Source organism: Perissodus microlepis, chromosome 16 (assembly GCF_051167445.1).
Source record: "Perissodus microlepis isolate ML-2025 ecotype Zambia chromosome 16, ASM5116744v1, whole genome shotgun sequence".
NCBI lineage: Eukaryota > Metazoa > Chordata > Actinopteri > Cichliformes > Cichlidae > Perissodus > Perissodus microlepis.
In genome coordinates, this window is record NC_140476.1 from 28573286 (window position 1) to 28589191 (window position 15906).

Below are 15906 nucleotides of genomic sequence, written 5' to 3' on the forward strand. Positions count from 1 at the left end.
CTGCATCCATCTGGTACACCAAACCTGCCTCTGTTTGTCACGCTTCCTCTATTCACAGCAGCTATTAACATTGGCTGGCTTTTACATGTGTATGCGTGTGTGTGTTTGTGCATGCATGTGCATGCAGAGGTGAAGCCCAGCTGCTGTTATGTGCAGTGTGTCCTCACTTGGCTGTGGCAGGAACACTGCTCCGCCTTGCACTCCATTCCCTACAGGTAGACTTTTTATCGGATAATTTATATAGCACAGATGGTGCTGAGGTGCGTGTGTGGGTGCGCGCGCATGTGTCGTTTATGTTTCTGGGTGCAGATACCCCTACCATTGTGTAAAATATGAAAGAAAATTTCCAGACTGTTGAGTTTTAGCTCAAGTGTTTATGTGACTTGTGTTAAAATGTGTCTTTTAAGTGCCTGGACCTGATCTATGATACACACTGGCTGTTGCAGGGCACTGCAGTGCAGATCAGGAAGGGCAAACGTTTGCTGGACGCAGCAGCCCGTGAAAATCTGGAATTATGGTCCAAACTGACAGTGAAACGGTCACTCGAGGACAGGATAGAGAAACGTGTGTGTGTGTGTAGGTGAGAGTGAGAGACGGGGGCAAACTGAAAGACAAGGACAGATATCCCACTTTGAATTCCATGCACTGTCTGTGTCAATAAGACATGAGCAGAAGCACCAATTTTCAGTGTCACAAATCAGTAGAGCGCGCAGGTAAGAATGGACTGCGTGTGTCGCCAGCTGGGTGATTGCTGCATTTCTAATGAGCTATTTCTGGTTTGTGTGTGCAGGCATGGAAAGCACCTGCTCGCAAATGAGCCAAAACTGTTTGTAGTAGGGAATCATCCAGCTAAGCTGTCTGGAAAAGCATTGTGATACGTGGAATATGTGTTAGCCACTGTTGTTTTGCGTCAATAGATGTGAATATTGAGAAGTTTAAACTCAAAGCGTTGAGTGACTCAGCTGTCTGTGTGAGTCGCAGTGCACAATGCTCAGATGTCAGATCATTTAATAGACCCGGTTCTCCTGCTGCTGTCGGCCCGGCTGCTCTCCGTGTTTGTTGTTTTGCGCTTGTTGAAACACTGACACATCACATCTTTCACGGTTGAAGAATCAGCGATAAACCCTCGAAAGTGAGCGAACGGGGGATTTACATCCCAACCACCTACGATTGTGCTGTCATTTTGTCCTGAAAGAACCGTGTGTCTAGAAAGGAATCGTGCACAGGCAAAAAAGAGAACAAAGACATTTTTACCCCCCAAAAAACAAAAAATATCTCCAGTTGAAACAGTAAATCTGCCTTCAGTAGAAATGTGCAGATAAAGGTGAAAAGAGCCTGATTAGAAGATTGTAAATACCCCCTGTGGGATGGCCACGGGCTTTACTTCACCTTAAGAAAGCGTTTACTTTGTCATTGCACTCCAGCTCCCACGGGTGAAGGATAACAGGAGCCAAATGAGTGTGTACCTTCATTATGAAACTGCTTTGTAAAAACAAAACACAAAAGTTGAATGAAGTATAAAGAACAGAAAGGCAGCAGTTGTGGTAATCTGTTTTTTCCTCACATTTTGTGCAGCCGCTGCTTCCTGTATGTCACCGCAGGACACTCTCTAATCTGTCACACGCAAAGAAATTAATTACACCATGCTTTTTACAAGCATATTAAAATTGTACTCCCCTCCCCCCACCTTTCCTCCACTCTAATGCTTTCTCCTCATTTTGCTTTTCTGTCATGTAAACCTTCCCTCTACCATTTTCTCATTTCTGTCCACTTTTTTTTCCCTCTTTGTTCTGCCTTCATTTGTTTTCTGTCTCCTCAACTTCCTTGTTTCTGCTCTACACTTCATCCTACAACTTGCCTTCCATCTTTTTCTCATTCCTCTTCTGTTCCCCCTTCTACCTCTCATCCTCCCCCCCGTCTCCCCGTCTTCTCCAGGCCATTGATAAGTACTGCAGGGTGAGTGGAGGTTTCTCAGGGGTGAAGGACGTCTACTCATCCAATCCAACCTATGACGACGTGCAGCAGAGCTTCTTCCTGGCTGAGACACTCAAGTAAGTTTGTCTTAATGGATAGATCAATTGGCAGAAGCTATGAATAGTCAATATGCTTTTTAATTAATGATTCTTATGATTAATTCAGTGTGGGTGGATGGGTGCTGACTGAGGGGGTTTACCAGAGAAAAGTGTTTGCAGTTATTTTAAACTATCTGTTAAACAGAAGTGGAAGAAGATAAAAGCAGTCAGTTTCTAACCCGATGTTTGTTTATTTATTTATTAAAGTTTGTCCTAACAGAGCACTCATACATATTTGTAGATTAAGTATTTGGTCATTGTAGAAACATGTGGTAAGTTTGAGGCAGAACTCAAAGTGTTCATTCTCAGTTGCATCAACAGTCTCAATCACATTGAGTGAAGCTCCTGCAAAGTTTGCAGCATTTGTACAAACTCTTGTATTTGTGTTGCCTCAGAAATAGTTTGGTGCAGTGAACACCCACCAAACTGAATGCGAAAGGGGCTGAATGCAACCAGCACATCATCTGTTACTGCTGAATTTTCTATTTGTTCAGAACAAAAATGGTTGATTTTGTTCTCGTTAGTATTAGAGAATTATCAAATCACTACAGAGTCTGTATGGGTCATACTCATCATCATCAAGCCTGTAGACTCCCGGTGGAGCGTAGGGCCAACACCACGCCAACGGACTCTGTTCTGGACCGTTCTCTTCAGCTGGGTCATACTAGGTTGTCAAAAATAGTTGTAGGTACTGCGATGTCTTAGTCCAAGTGGCATGGAACATTTTTGCAGTCTCCATCTTGACGCTTTAAAACCAAATGTGAGAAAGAGAGGTCAATTATTCATTATTGACTGTGTGACCACGTGCTCATTTGCTACCGACTTGTCAATAACAATTTGCTGGCCAATGAGCATACCGTTAATAATGCTTCTTACTGATACTTTTAGTGCATCTGAAAAGTATTTGCATCACTTGTTCCACATTTGTCATGTAACGTCCTTATTCCAAAATGGATTCAATCCATTTTTCACCTCAAACTTCTACACAATATCCCATAATGACAGTGAAAAAGTTTGCTTGAAATTCTTGCAAACCTTTGCCCAATGTTTTATTGAACCACCTTTGGCACCAATTACAGCCTGAAGTCTTTTTGAGGATGATACACAAAGACGTGCTGTAATAAGCTTGACACGCCTATTTTTTTGGCCAGTTTTGGGGTTTTTTTGGGGGGGGGGTTGTTTTTTTGTTTTTTGTTTTTTGGCCCATTTTTTGGGGGGGCCTATTTTCTCCCAGTCTTCTTTGCAAAACCCATCAAGCTCCATCAGATTGGATGGGGAGCATCAATGCACAGCCATTTTTAGTTCCCCAAGAAGTTCAAGTCTGGGTTCTGGCTGGGCCACTCTGGGATATTCACAGAGTGCTCCTGATGCCACTCCTTTGTTATCTTGTCTGTGTGCTTACGGTCATTGTCCTGTTGGAAGATGAACCTTTGCCCCAGTCAGAGCGCTCTAGAGCAGGTTATCATCAAGGATTTGTTTGCACTCATCTTTCCCTCGACTTCAACTAATCTCTCAGTTCCTGCTGCTGAAAAACATCCCAGCATGATGCTGTCACCACCATGCTTCACTGTAGGGATGGTATTGGCCAGGTGATGGGTAGTGATGAGCGTTTGATCTTTGTTTCCTCAGACCAGACGATTTTGTTTCTGATGGTCTGAATCTTTCAGGTGACTTTTGGCAAACTCCAGGGGGGCTGTCATGTGGCTTTTACTGAGGAGTGGCTTCTGTCTGGCCACTCTACCATGCAGCACTGATTGGTGTAGTCCTCAGAAATGACTGTCCTTCTGGAAGGTTCTCCTCGCTTCACAGATAAATACTGGAGCTTTGTTAGAGAAACCATCAGGTTATTGGTCAGCTCCCTGACTAAGGCCCATCTACCCTGATGGCTCAGATTAGCCGGGCGGCCAGCTCTAGGAAGAGTCCTGGTGCTTCTTCCACTTACAGATGATGGAGGCCGCTGTGCTCACTGGGACCTTCAATGCTGTTTTCTGCACCCTTCCTCAGATCTGTACCTCAATACAATCCTGTCTCAGAGGTCTACAGACAATTCCTTGGTTTGTGCTCTGATATGCACCTTTAGCTGTCGGACCTTATGTAGACAGGTGTGTGCTTTTCCCAACAACGTCCACTCAACAGAATTTACCACAGGTGGACTCCAGTCAAGTTGTAGAAACACCTGATACACCTGAGCTCAATTTTGAGTTTTGTTGCCAATTCTGTGAATACTCATGTAAATGTTATTTAATTGTTTTTTATTTTTAATACATTTAAAAGATATTCAAGCAAACTTTTTTTCATCTCATCAATAATGGGGATTTGTGTAGAATTTTGAGGTGAAAAATGAATTTTGGCGTGAGGCTGTAACATGAGAAAATGTGCAACAAGTGAGGCGCTGTGAATGCTTTCCAAATGCACTGCAGAGTGACCACTGAGGGCATAAACTCAACAGCAAAGTGTTTACAGAGGTCCAGGCAAACGGACACGTTCCCATAGACATCTATAGCCCCAGACGTCTTTTTGCAGCTACAGGTATTTATGCAGGTTAAAGGCACTAATTAGCTGGCTTCACTTTTCAGACTCAGAGGCTTCATCCAACTTTTGTTTACTGTCTATAGTATGGACAAGAGAGACTCGCTTTTTTTGTTTGTTTGTTTTGCTCGTACACAAAGAACCAGTCATTTCCCCAGGTTATTGTTGTGATTTCTTTTCTCTGTGGACAGTGAACAAGTATCAGGATATTTTTACAGCCATACAAATAAATAAAGTCAGCTAACGTGAAGGGAAGCTGCCATGGCTCTGTGGTACATCGTGGTCACTGATGGATGAAGGGAGAAGAGGCTCTCACTGAAGGCTCGTACACAGTGGGAGAACTGAATACTGATGTAGCTCTCTGGTTCCCTCTGCTGGCTGCTCTTTGAATGCCATCTCCTCCTGACAATGTTCAGTATTTATAACCTGATGTAATTCAGTTGTGACTGTCACTCAGACAGCCTGACAGGCCAAAGAAAATCATAAAACAAAGCAAGCTCAGTTTTACTGCCGGTCCTGTCAGCTCTCGTGTTTACACGAAGCTATTTATCAGCCCTTCATTTGCAAGTATAACGGGTTTAAAATTAACACCCACAAAGCATCAGATGCCAATAAAATCCGTCTTTGGTATAGAAGTCGTTAAAGGTTGCACGCCACACTGTCTGCTAACTCTCTGAGAGGATGACATTTGAATGGCTCAGTGTTATGCAGACTTTGGTGTCTGTCTCTTCTCAATCTTTGTCTCTGCTGGCTTCAAGCCAGTCGCGTCAAAGCAATACAGCAGCTAAGTGTCAGCTAAGGATGCTGATTGGCTGCCAGTCACGCTGATCGTCACACATATCCAGCGTCTGAGTTTATGTAAAGAATTTAGGAGCTAGAAAGTGAACAAGCAAGTTGAAATCTTTAAAAAAAATTAGATGAGAATTTAATTAATCTTAGATGTTAATGAAATTGAGAGCTTCTCAGTCACGGTGTAAACTGTGTTTAGGACGAGTTCCCGGCCTCCTGCAGTAAACTCTTTATACTGCATATAGAGTTGTTCTGTGTATTTATTCAGTTTTCTCCTGCAACATGTGGAGCAGTTTGTGCTGTTCGGGTGTGATAATCTTAATAATTGTTTTGCTTTTGTGGCTGTTTTTTGTCTGACCATGACAACAGATGTGAATCAACAGCTGTAAAAACACTAAATTAAACAGAGGTTTAGGATTTAAATTGTTGGTTTAAGCTGACACTTCCCACTTTGATATGACGAAGCTGTTGACATTATATTCACCTAACTCATTCAATTCTTCTTCCTCACCCCGTTACCCACCACCCCTCACACATCCTTCCCCTTACCCGCATCATCTCTCTCAGGTATCTGTACCTGCTGTTCTCCAGCGATGACCTGTTGCCCTTGGAGAACTGGGTTTTCAACACGGAGGCTCACCCACTGCCAGTCCTCCACCTGGGAAACATCACCCTGCCCGGCAGCGAGCCTGCTCAGCGGTAAACGGGCTGGCACTTTTTTTGTGCACCACGGCACCAGGGGCCTGTTTGCCTGCCTACCCAGAAAAACCCACCCACGAACACCAGACAAACTTACAATTCAGACTCTCAACTGATTTCTGAGACCATCAACCGGGGGGGTGGGGAGAGACCACTACAGAGCGAGAGGACCTGTTACTTTACTCGCTCTACTTCTATGTTTTACTCTTTGACTCTGTCGATCTGTCTTCTCTGCTCGAATCTTAAGGATGGTGGGTGTGCTGCTCAGCCTCGTGTTTGGCTTGAATCGACTCTTTTTACTGAAGGACAGAGCTCCAAACCAGAGGCGTGATTAGCTTTTTTTTGTTATCACTTTTAGTCTTTATTTGAAGAAACTCCAATGCAGACTCAAGCTGACACACTGACAGCTGACTATGAAGGATTACAAAAACACTTTGACACTTAAACTGATGAAAGTGTCATGTTTTGTTTTGTTTTGTTTCCAAGCAGACAGACTTCAGGACTTCACAGGGTCTGTTAACACAACCTTTTTTTTTCTTTCTTTTCCTTTTGGACAAATCAATATTGGGGACACAGGGTTGAATCACAGCTTCTCCCACCCAAATCCACTTCCTGTTTAACCTCCATCGGATGAACTTCAACCTGGAACTGCTAGCAGATGGGCACATCATCAAAGCGAGGGCAGTTTGTGGCAGTGGTCACCGCCTCCTCTGATCCTCGGTTTTCAGAAAAAATGGCCATCATAAGTGGAAGCGTAATTAAACAGGGACTACAGCAGGCCTCCCCTTTTCTCACCACTCCACATGTGTCCTGATCCTCTTCCATTTAGAGACACAGCCACAGCTTTCCCCTCCTTAAAAAAAAAACATTCTGCTGCTATAGGATTCGATGCTGCTTTTTCTTTTCTTTAAATCTCTGTCCTTCACATTTTCCCCCATCATCTCACAGCTTCTGTAAACCTTTGTCTCATCTTATTTTCCAGCTTTTCATCAATCAGGCACATTATGTTCAGGCCCTTACGTTTTGTGATTGGGTAACCATGCTTTATGTATAAGAATGTTTGTTTTGTGGTTAATATGAAACCTGGTGAAAATCATTTATTTGCATTTTTAATGGGAAGACTATGAAGAAGAGGTTGGTAGAGGAGTGGCGCTGAGAAGGGTGAATAAATTTAGAATACCTTATGGTCTCCTGCTGGCATCCTATATCTACACCCACCCCACCTCATAAGTCGGATGCAAATCTTTGCTTCAGTTTCATACTTAAAGCACATGTTTTGGTCGGACTCTTAAAAACATACATTTTTAAGGAATCAAACATGTTCCGCTTGAGTTATTACACTACATACACAATAAGCTATTCAGTTAATATTAGATCATAATACTTTCTGTATGTAGCTGCAGTTGTGTTACTTTATCAGAGTCAAACTTGTAAGTGCTGCCTGAGGTCAGGGACAAGCCTGAAGTTCCAGTAAAGGGATGCGTTTGATTCCAGATGCACATCTTTTGCCCAGATTTTAGAGCCATTTTTCTCTGAGGTTTGAAAGTCACAGCAGGGCTCGTTCCGTACTCTGACTCGCGGCAAGATCTTGACCTTGTTTATGGAAGTTTGTGCAGCTCCGTTAGCAGCACAGCAGTGCCTCCAGTTATCACTCTTAACACAGCTCCTTGTGGTACATCTAATACAGCGTGATGGATTTACTGCTCAGGTTGCTCAGATAATGTAATGCAGTCTGCAAAATACTAAAAAATAAATAAAATGGTATGTTGGCAAAAAAAAAAAGAATGATACAGTTCTCCGATGTGAATCTGACTAAAGGGTTTAAACATTTGATGTGATCTGCTACTTTTAAGGGCCGTTCTCTGACTCATTAAAAAGTCCCAAAGGGCAGCAGACATGTGAGTAAGCTTGTCTCATATCATAGCAATGTTAGTGCAAGCGATTATCCGACACACAAGAACCAGATACCGCTCCTGCTTTGGTTCATTTGCGGAGCGTCTTAAAGACAACAGCAGTATTAAACATCACAGATTTGTTTAGATGCTTTAAAGCAGGGATGTCAAACTCATTTTACATCGTGGGCCACATGCAGCCCACTGTGATCTTAAGTGGGCTGGACTCAGTCAGTGTAAAGACGTTTACCTGCACATTTAATCCCAGAGATATCTTAATATAAGAAAGGAAGTTCACTCATGAAAGTTTGTCATTGATCTACATGGTAAAAAGTGCCGCTGTAGTAAATGAAGGAAACCTAAGAAATGAATGACACACAAAATTCTTTTACTATAGACTCAAGTGAAAGAAAACATTCTGTCATTTCATTGTTTATCTATTACTTAATTACTTTGGTGTTGTATGAATGGCCATGAAGGAATGTCAGCAGGAAAAGGTGTGAAACTTGTGAAAATATAGTTAAAAGTCCAAAATGTATGTCTGTCATTTTCCAAAGCAGTCCAGCAGGCCAGATTGGAGTCTTTGTTGGTGGGATTCTGGTCCCCGGGCCTTATGTTTGACTCCCCTGCTCTAAGTCTTTACATAAACATCAGACATAACATACCAACAAGACAAGCCAAGCACCATACAGAAACAGGAAACACTTGAGCTAAAGAGCCCACGTCATTTTGTGTTAGCCAGGAGCTCTTCATGTTTTGCATTTATGCTTTCGTCTTGTGTTTTGTAGTAGGTCAGTAGGTTTTGTAATTGCACACACATTATGGAGACTCTTACAGAAATCACCCTGAACTGCTGGGACACAAAGATAACAGCACAAAAAGAGCCACATTTATTAAATGCTGTGACAGCTTTGCGTATTCCTCCCTGTCCTCCTCTCGCCAAAATGTAAGAAACAAACATTTCCTTTTATGAAAGTAGGATTTGCAGACTAGATCTGCTGGTCGTCTGTCAGTAAAGCCATACTGTGTGATGCGGGACTGCTAACCAACAGCTCCCGCTGCTTTTACAGCACAAACACAGACAGATGTCGGCTGAAGGAGTCGATTAGCATCACTAACTCCAACACTGGGAGTGGAAGCAGGCAACGGGGATTACATTAATGTGATGTCAGACAGTCATAGCTGATCTTCTTCGTAACGCTGCTCATGTTTGATCGATCTAGAAAATTGTATTTGTTTGTTTGTTTTTGGACAAAATGTAACGCAGAAGTAGAAATGTTGGTAACTTTTATTCTGGTTTATTTTATTTCTGCAGCAAAATTTCAGCCGTGGTGTTTTTTCCCCCCTTTAAAATTTCAGAGAGGCTCTCAGAGCATTCCTGTGTTCATCAGGTTGTAGTCACACTGTTTCATTCCTCCTGCGTTTTATTTCCTCCGTGTTATTTTCCTTCATTCAACAATCGTGTTCATTAAGAGTCCGTAGTTACAGCGCAGTCGCTGACATCACACTGACATCATCACCGCCTACATGTCACGAGGAGGAAGCCCGAGTTGAAACCTGCACAGCCATCGAGTCGCTGGGAGCGGCGCTGATTTTGAAAACTGAGTGTTCTGTATTTGTATTTTTACTGAACTAAAAAACGAAAAAACGAAATGAAATGAAACTATCTGTAAATATGTTTAAAACTGAGACACAGATTCAATAAAGATGTTATGAAAAGTGATCAGAAACCAGGAGCACATTTATTCTTTTGCTTTAACTCGATCATGTTGTCATGATACTTTAAGCACCAGTTGCCTTTAGAAAGTAAAAAACCGTCACGTGTATTTTTCACTTTGGTTAAACATAAAGGATATTTCATTAATGACTGTCTCTTTGTTGACCTCAGAATTTTGTTGGTCACCCCAGAAATGTAGCTGCTGGGGTGGAAGTTTAAAGGCCAGTTCAGTTTCTCCTGGCAGTCACTTTGATCTTCTGAGTTTTCCAAAAAGTTGACTTTGATCATTATTTAATAATAAATACCTACAAAGACAACACCATTGTCAGTGGTTGGAGCTGTGCTTGACTATAGATGCACAGATGAGTGTGTAATTCTGCCATGTAGGTGGAAACATTAAATATTTTGTTCAAAGTTTAGTGTCTATAACCAAGAACCCGTCACTGGGGGCCAGCTGCTCGACTCCAACTATGGCTCTTATAAAGCTAATAAGATGCTGAAGCATCAGTGTCATTAACATGAACTAATCTACAGTAAATGTGTGTTCAAAGTGAAGAGTTGGCTCCCTTCACATGGTTCACTGTGGCAGCGTCCAAGCTGTCCCCTCATACACAGTGAGGGAAATAATTCTTTGATCCTCTGCTGAATTTGTAGGTTTGCTCACTGTTTAATGGAGACAGAATATCAGCCAGAAGTAATGCAGAAAAAAATTAGATGAACATGTGAAATGATCATCGGTTGTCCTCAGCCTGGAGCTCACGCCTCATGGTAAGTGATTGATAGATAGTACTCTGTGGGAGCCAGAATCCTGCCTGGGTTGGGATCAAATACTTATTTCACTCTGTGTGTTCTTTCTAGATTTTTGTCTAACATTCACGTTCAGAGAAACTTGGGGATATTTGGAAGCCGACTGGAGCATCTACCGATCGAACCACCAACCTTCTGATTAGCAGATGATTTGCTTTACCCCCTGAACAACAGCCACCTGTGGCAGAGGTCAATGTTTTTAACCTGTTTTCAAGTAATACATTTCACTTTGAATATACAGATATAGAAGTGTTTACATCATAGTCATTGGTTTGAGAGAAAGATATTGCAAAAGCAAGCAGGTTACATTGTTCACTTATCAAGTAATAATGAGCCTTCATCCCCATATATCACAGCCATGTGTTCTCTGACTTTTCTTCTAGTGACGATGTGAAGGTCATATTTGTGGTTTGACTGAAATATCTCAACAACTTCTGCACTGATGCTTTAAAACTACACTTAAAATTATTATTTTTTTTATACACATGTAGTGCTTAGCACATTTATTAGATCTCCCCTAACCCTCAACTCGTCACAGGCCAAGGGTGTCCAACTCCAGGCCTTGAGAGCTGGTGTCCTGCAGGTCTTAGATGTGTCCTTGATCCAACACAGCTGTTCTAAATGGCAAACTGACCTCCTCAACATGTCTTGAAGTTCTCCAGAGGCCTGGTAATGAACTAATCATTTGATTCAGGTGTGTTGACCCAGGGTGAGATCTAAAACCTGCAGGACACCGGCCCTTGAGGCCTGGAGTTGGACACCCCTGAGGTTAATGAGCTCAGTCACTGGTTTCAGTTCATATTAAATACAAAACTGTATGATGAAGAGTCAGCAAGGATTATCCAGGATATGCTTACTGACTAAGGGCTTGTCACTCGTCAGTAGTAGGCGGTGTGTTTGGATTAACACTCATATCTGGCCTTTTCTCTTCAAATCCAGAACAAAAACGCTCAGCTCAGGACTTTAAAACCTTTGATTTTATTAACCAAACATCACAGTCACTGTCTCCATCTTTTATACTGTCTATATTTCAGACGTAGTATTAACTAATGGGACACATCAAGGCCCAGTATAAAGCTTTGGAAGGGTCATTTCTGTTCCTCTCACGTTGGTGATCCCTGAACTATTCCTTTGGCACCATCATCAGATCAAAATGTGAATGTAATCAATAGAAAGTCACCAGAAACCTGCAGACCGATGAGACTGTAGTCTCAGCTGCACTTGTTTAGCACGACCTCACGGTGACAAGTAGAAACCTGTCCTGTCAGCATAGTGGCATCAACTTTTAGCTCAGATCACCACCTTGCCAAACACTCATACAGCAACTGAAAGCACACTCCTCTTTCTCATCTTCTTTTTTTATAATAAGCTCACAATAAAAAATGTTCAAAAACTGAAAATCAAATCAGTTGTGAAACGAGAAAATGAAATGGTTCACATGAAAAGTCAGATTCAATCATCTCAAGAGGAAAAGCAGAAAGTGAAAGCTTTAACTGGAAGTGGAGAGCAACGCTGTGTCATTTCCTCTTTTCCTTTTCCAATTACCTTTTAGGAATCATATGAAGCAGGTAGTAGTGCATGCCTGACTGGTTGCTATCTGAGTCTGAGCACAAAGAGAAATCAGACCTTTGTAACAGGGAAGTCGGGGCTAATGTTGTATTTCTAAATGACCAGCGACAATAGCAACAACACTCACTTCATCTTGCAAAACTATGAATCTGCTTTTGTAAGTCAAAAAAGGAAGTTGGTTCATACAGCACACAGTTCTTACTAACAGAGGATTACAATAAAAGCCCGTACCACAATGCTGTGGCAGAAGATCCCTGCACTGCAGACCAAACATCAAAGTGGACTTCTTAGCTTTCAACATCCCAGAGCTTGTGTGCATGCTGAACGTGCACAGCAACTCAGACGTGCTTTTTTTTTTGGTTTTTGGTTTCTGTGGCCAGCGTCGAGTATGCTTAATCAGAATCAGAATCAGAATCAGAAATCAGAATCAGAAAGGGTTTTATTGCCATGACACTTACACATCAGATAAACCACTCCCTGTTGATTGACTGTTACTCTGAATTTCCTTGGTAGATTGATTCTGTTGCATATTGGCACAAGCCTGCATTCATCCACATGTTTGTCCTGGAAAGTCAAATTGATTTCATATTCACAAGAAACCAGCGGTTGGGAGTCTAAATGGCTGAATGGGAATTTCTTCCCTTGTTAAAACAGAGCAAATACCATAGAGAAGTCAAGTTTAATTTCTTTATTCCAACGTGCATAACTTGGAGAAGAGTTTTGTTTGGGTTTTGAAACATCCTCTGTTTCGCTTGTGCAGAAAACTAAATCTTTCTATTGAGTTATTGATGGCGTGACATAACCAGCTGGCAAAAGTTTAAACTGTTTGGAGCTTTTGACAGAAAATTGAACACATCCAATTAGACATAAATGAACGTTCAAAGCAAAAGAGGGTGAGTGGACAATATTACAGGTTGTGCTTTCCTTAACACTGAATCTGCAGAATTGATCCAGATCTTATGGCTGCCACTCAGATTCCCCGGTTGGGAGCCTTCCCGAGGAGGTAAAACTGACTATTTGACCGCAACCTTGGGTGGAAATGATACTTTGTGTTTCTGAGCTCAAGATAACACGGAGTACAATGCTTCACATTATGTTTGGCTGTTGTTACATGTGGAACAATAACAGCACATACAAACTGTGCAGTCAGATGTGAAAGAGGAGCTCAAACGGTGCGCAGGAAAGAAATATTTTTTAGAAGTTAGTGGTTTTTGGCCGCCTTATAGAACAAAATAACTGGGCGTCCATCATCAATTGAGGGAGTCGTCTTGTGCAGCTTCCTGGGGCTAAAACCCAGAACCCATTCTAATGTTTGTTAACCGGCATCTTTACATATCAGATGTCAGAGATACAGGGGACGCCATCAAATGTCACCTTAGATATGTCTGTGGATATACATTAGCAGATAGTTTCTGACCAGACAAAATATTCTTACTGTGCCAAGAAATTGCACAACTAAGTGTCTTTTCTGCCATTAAATCTTGCAACACTTCAGATTGTTCCTTCTGTTAGGCAAAAATCTAAGTCATATCCAAAACCTTGTTATGACACTGTAAGGAAGAGGACTCCCTTACTGCATTTATTTATATTATATTATCTGTATAGCACCTTAGAGCACACCTTTCACTTTATTAAAAGCACTTTATCAAGCACTTTATTTAGCATTGCACTTTAAGCATGGATTTGCACACACAAGAAGTTTAAATATTTATTGACTATTTATTGGGAATTTTAAAATCAGTTGGTAGCCTTATTTCAGATCTGGCACAGCTGCTCCTCATCAAGGAATGTGGTGGTTGTCTGTCAGGAGAGAAGAATGGTGATTGAGATTGTGATTAAGGTTTACCAGTAAGGAAAACTAATGCAAATGTGTGTGTGAAATCTAGGGATAAAAGTGGTGCAAATAAGTGTTTGTAAGATAATGATTACTCACCTTTCTTGCCTGTGTCCTCTTCAAGGTGTTTGGGCAAATGTTTCCCCGGGGGTCCAGACACCATTTAAAGGTTCCGGGAGAGACCATTGGTAAAGAGAGTGTGGTGAATCTTGTTGTGCTTGGGTTTCTGGGTTTTTATAATATTGGGTTTGGTGTAACAGTAAAGTGTGAAATATTTATTAATATGTAAATGTGAAAATGTATTTATGTATTTATTTATTCTAATTGATATATTGTATACTGTGGTGGAAGGTTGGGATTTAAGAATTTACCTGAGAGTGGAATAATGGTTTAGTCTGTGACAGCTGAACATATTTAAGGCTGCCAGTTGTCATTAGAGGGTGAATTTTTGTGCTGTGAAGAAGCTTGACAAGTTGTTGTAAGGAGAGCTGTATAGCAAATAAATACTTTGTTCCACTACACTTGCTTTGGTCCATCTCACTGTGTTTCCAGCCGCTAAGGGCCGCCTTGTTACAAGTGGTGTCAGAAGTGTGTCACTCATGCCACAGTGGGAAGATGATGACAAGAGGTGGAAGAAAGCCAGGCCAAGAGGAGCAGCCTGATGAAGGAGTTGGAGCTTCATCTGAGCTAGAGGCCATGGCAGCAACAAGCCCTGAGGACAAATTGGAGGAGTTGACAGGGTTGGTGAAATCTCTTATGCGGTCTCAAGCAGCCAGAGACCAAAAGTGGGAGAAGGATTTGTCACGTCAGGAGCAAAGGTGGAAAGGCATGCAGCATCAATTTCAGCAAATCCAGCTACAAGTTAACGCTGTAATTGATAAGCCTGATCCACCAGAGGCGCCAGCGCCCCCTACAACATCTGAAGAACAAGAACTTGGATTCAATGGTGAAGACATTCCAGTGGCCAGTGGGTCCAGGTCTTTAATTGAACCAAAACTTTTTCCTCTGTCAACAGAAGATGACATTGAACATTTTCTGACTATGTTTGAAAGAATGGCAAACGTGTGTCGATGGCCCAGAGATGAGTGGGCTATTCGTCTGGTTCCCCTGTTGACAGGTAAAGCCCGCACAGCCTACATTCTTATGGATTTAACAGACTCTGAGAATTATGATAAGGTGAAAGAGGCAATTCTGGCAAAATATGAGATCACTGCTGACACCTACAGACGCCGCTTCAGATCTCTGAAAGTTGAACCAGGTGAGACGCCACGTGAACTTTATGTAAGATTGAAAGACCTGTTTTCAAGATGGATTAAACCTGAAAAATCAACTGTAGAAGAAATATCTGAGCAGATAATTCTGGAGCAGTTTTTGAGAATGGTTAACCCAGAGCTGGAGATCTGGATACGTGAGCATGACCCGAAGACTGCAAAGGAAGCAGCTAGCCTCGCAGAGGTTTTCACTTCAGCCAGAAAAGGAAGCAAGAGCACCTACTTCAGCCGCGAGCCCCACTACGCCCAACCACGTAAGTCCATTGGGGGTGAACAGGGTTCTGGTCAAGTTCAGGCTAGAAATCTTTCTAGTTCTAGGCAGCTCCCTTCTCATAGACCTCACAATGTGAAGAAATCCTTTAATTCTTCAGTTCAGGATATTAAATGTTATCACTGTCATAACTTTGGCCATACACAACAATTTTGCCCTGTCCTTAAGTCAAAACCATCTCTTTTGTGTGCAGTTCCAAGACCAGCCACAGAGCTGGTAGGAAAGGCAGCTTGTACTGTCCCTGTTTTAATTAATGGGCGTAAAGAGGAAGCTTTGCTTGACTCTGGGTGCTTCCAAACTCTTGTACATTCTAGCATAATTTCAGGAGAAAAGCTAAGTGGGGTTGGGGCTACAATAAGTTGTGTGCATGGAGACGAACACAGGTACCCCACTGCTGAGGTTTACCTGACAGTGGGAGGTCAAACCTACTTGTTAGTGGTAGCTGTGGTTCCCAGT

The 15906-nt window shown here is 42.1% G+C and overlaps 1 protein-coding gene across 2 annotated transcripts in view; it reads left to right on the top strand.

The window, feature by feature from the left end:
• The window catches only part of man1a2 (mannosidase, alpha, class 1A, member 2), a 143052-nt gene extending 133348 nt beyond the window's left edge, over positions 1-9704 (top strand). For both annotated transcript variants that reach the window (XM_084907950.1, XM_084907951.1), the window contains exons 13-14: positions 1936-2051; positions 5958-9704. In XM_084907950.1, coding sequence (XP_084764076.1) covers positions 1936-2051; positions 5958-6093 — 252 coding nt within the window. In that variant the 3' untranslated portion in view covers positions 6094-9704. The remainder of the gene's footprint in view (positions 1-1935; positions 2052-5957) is intronic.
• Positions 9705-15906: the final 6202 nt, after the last annotated feature.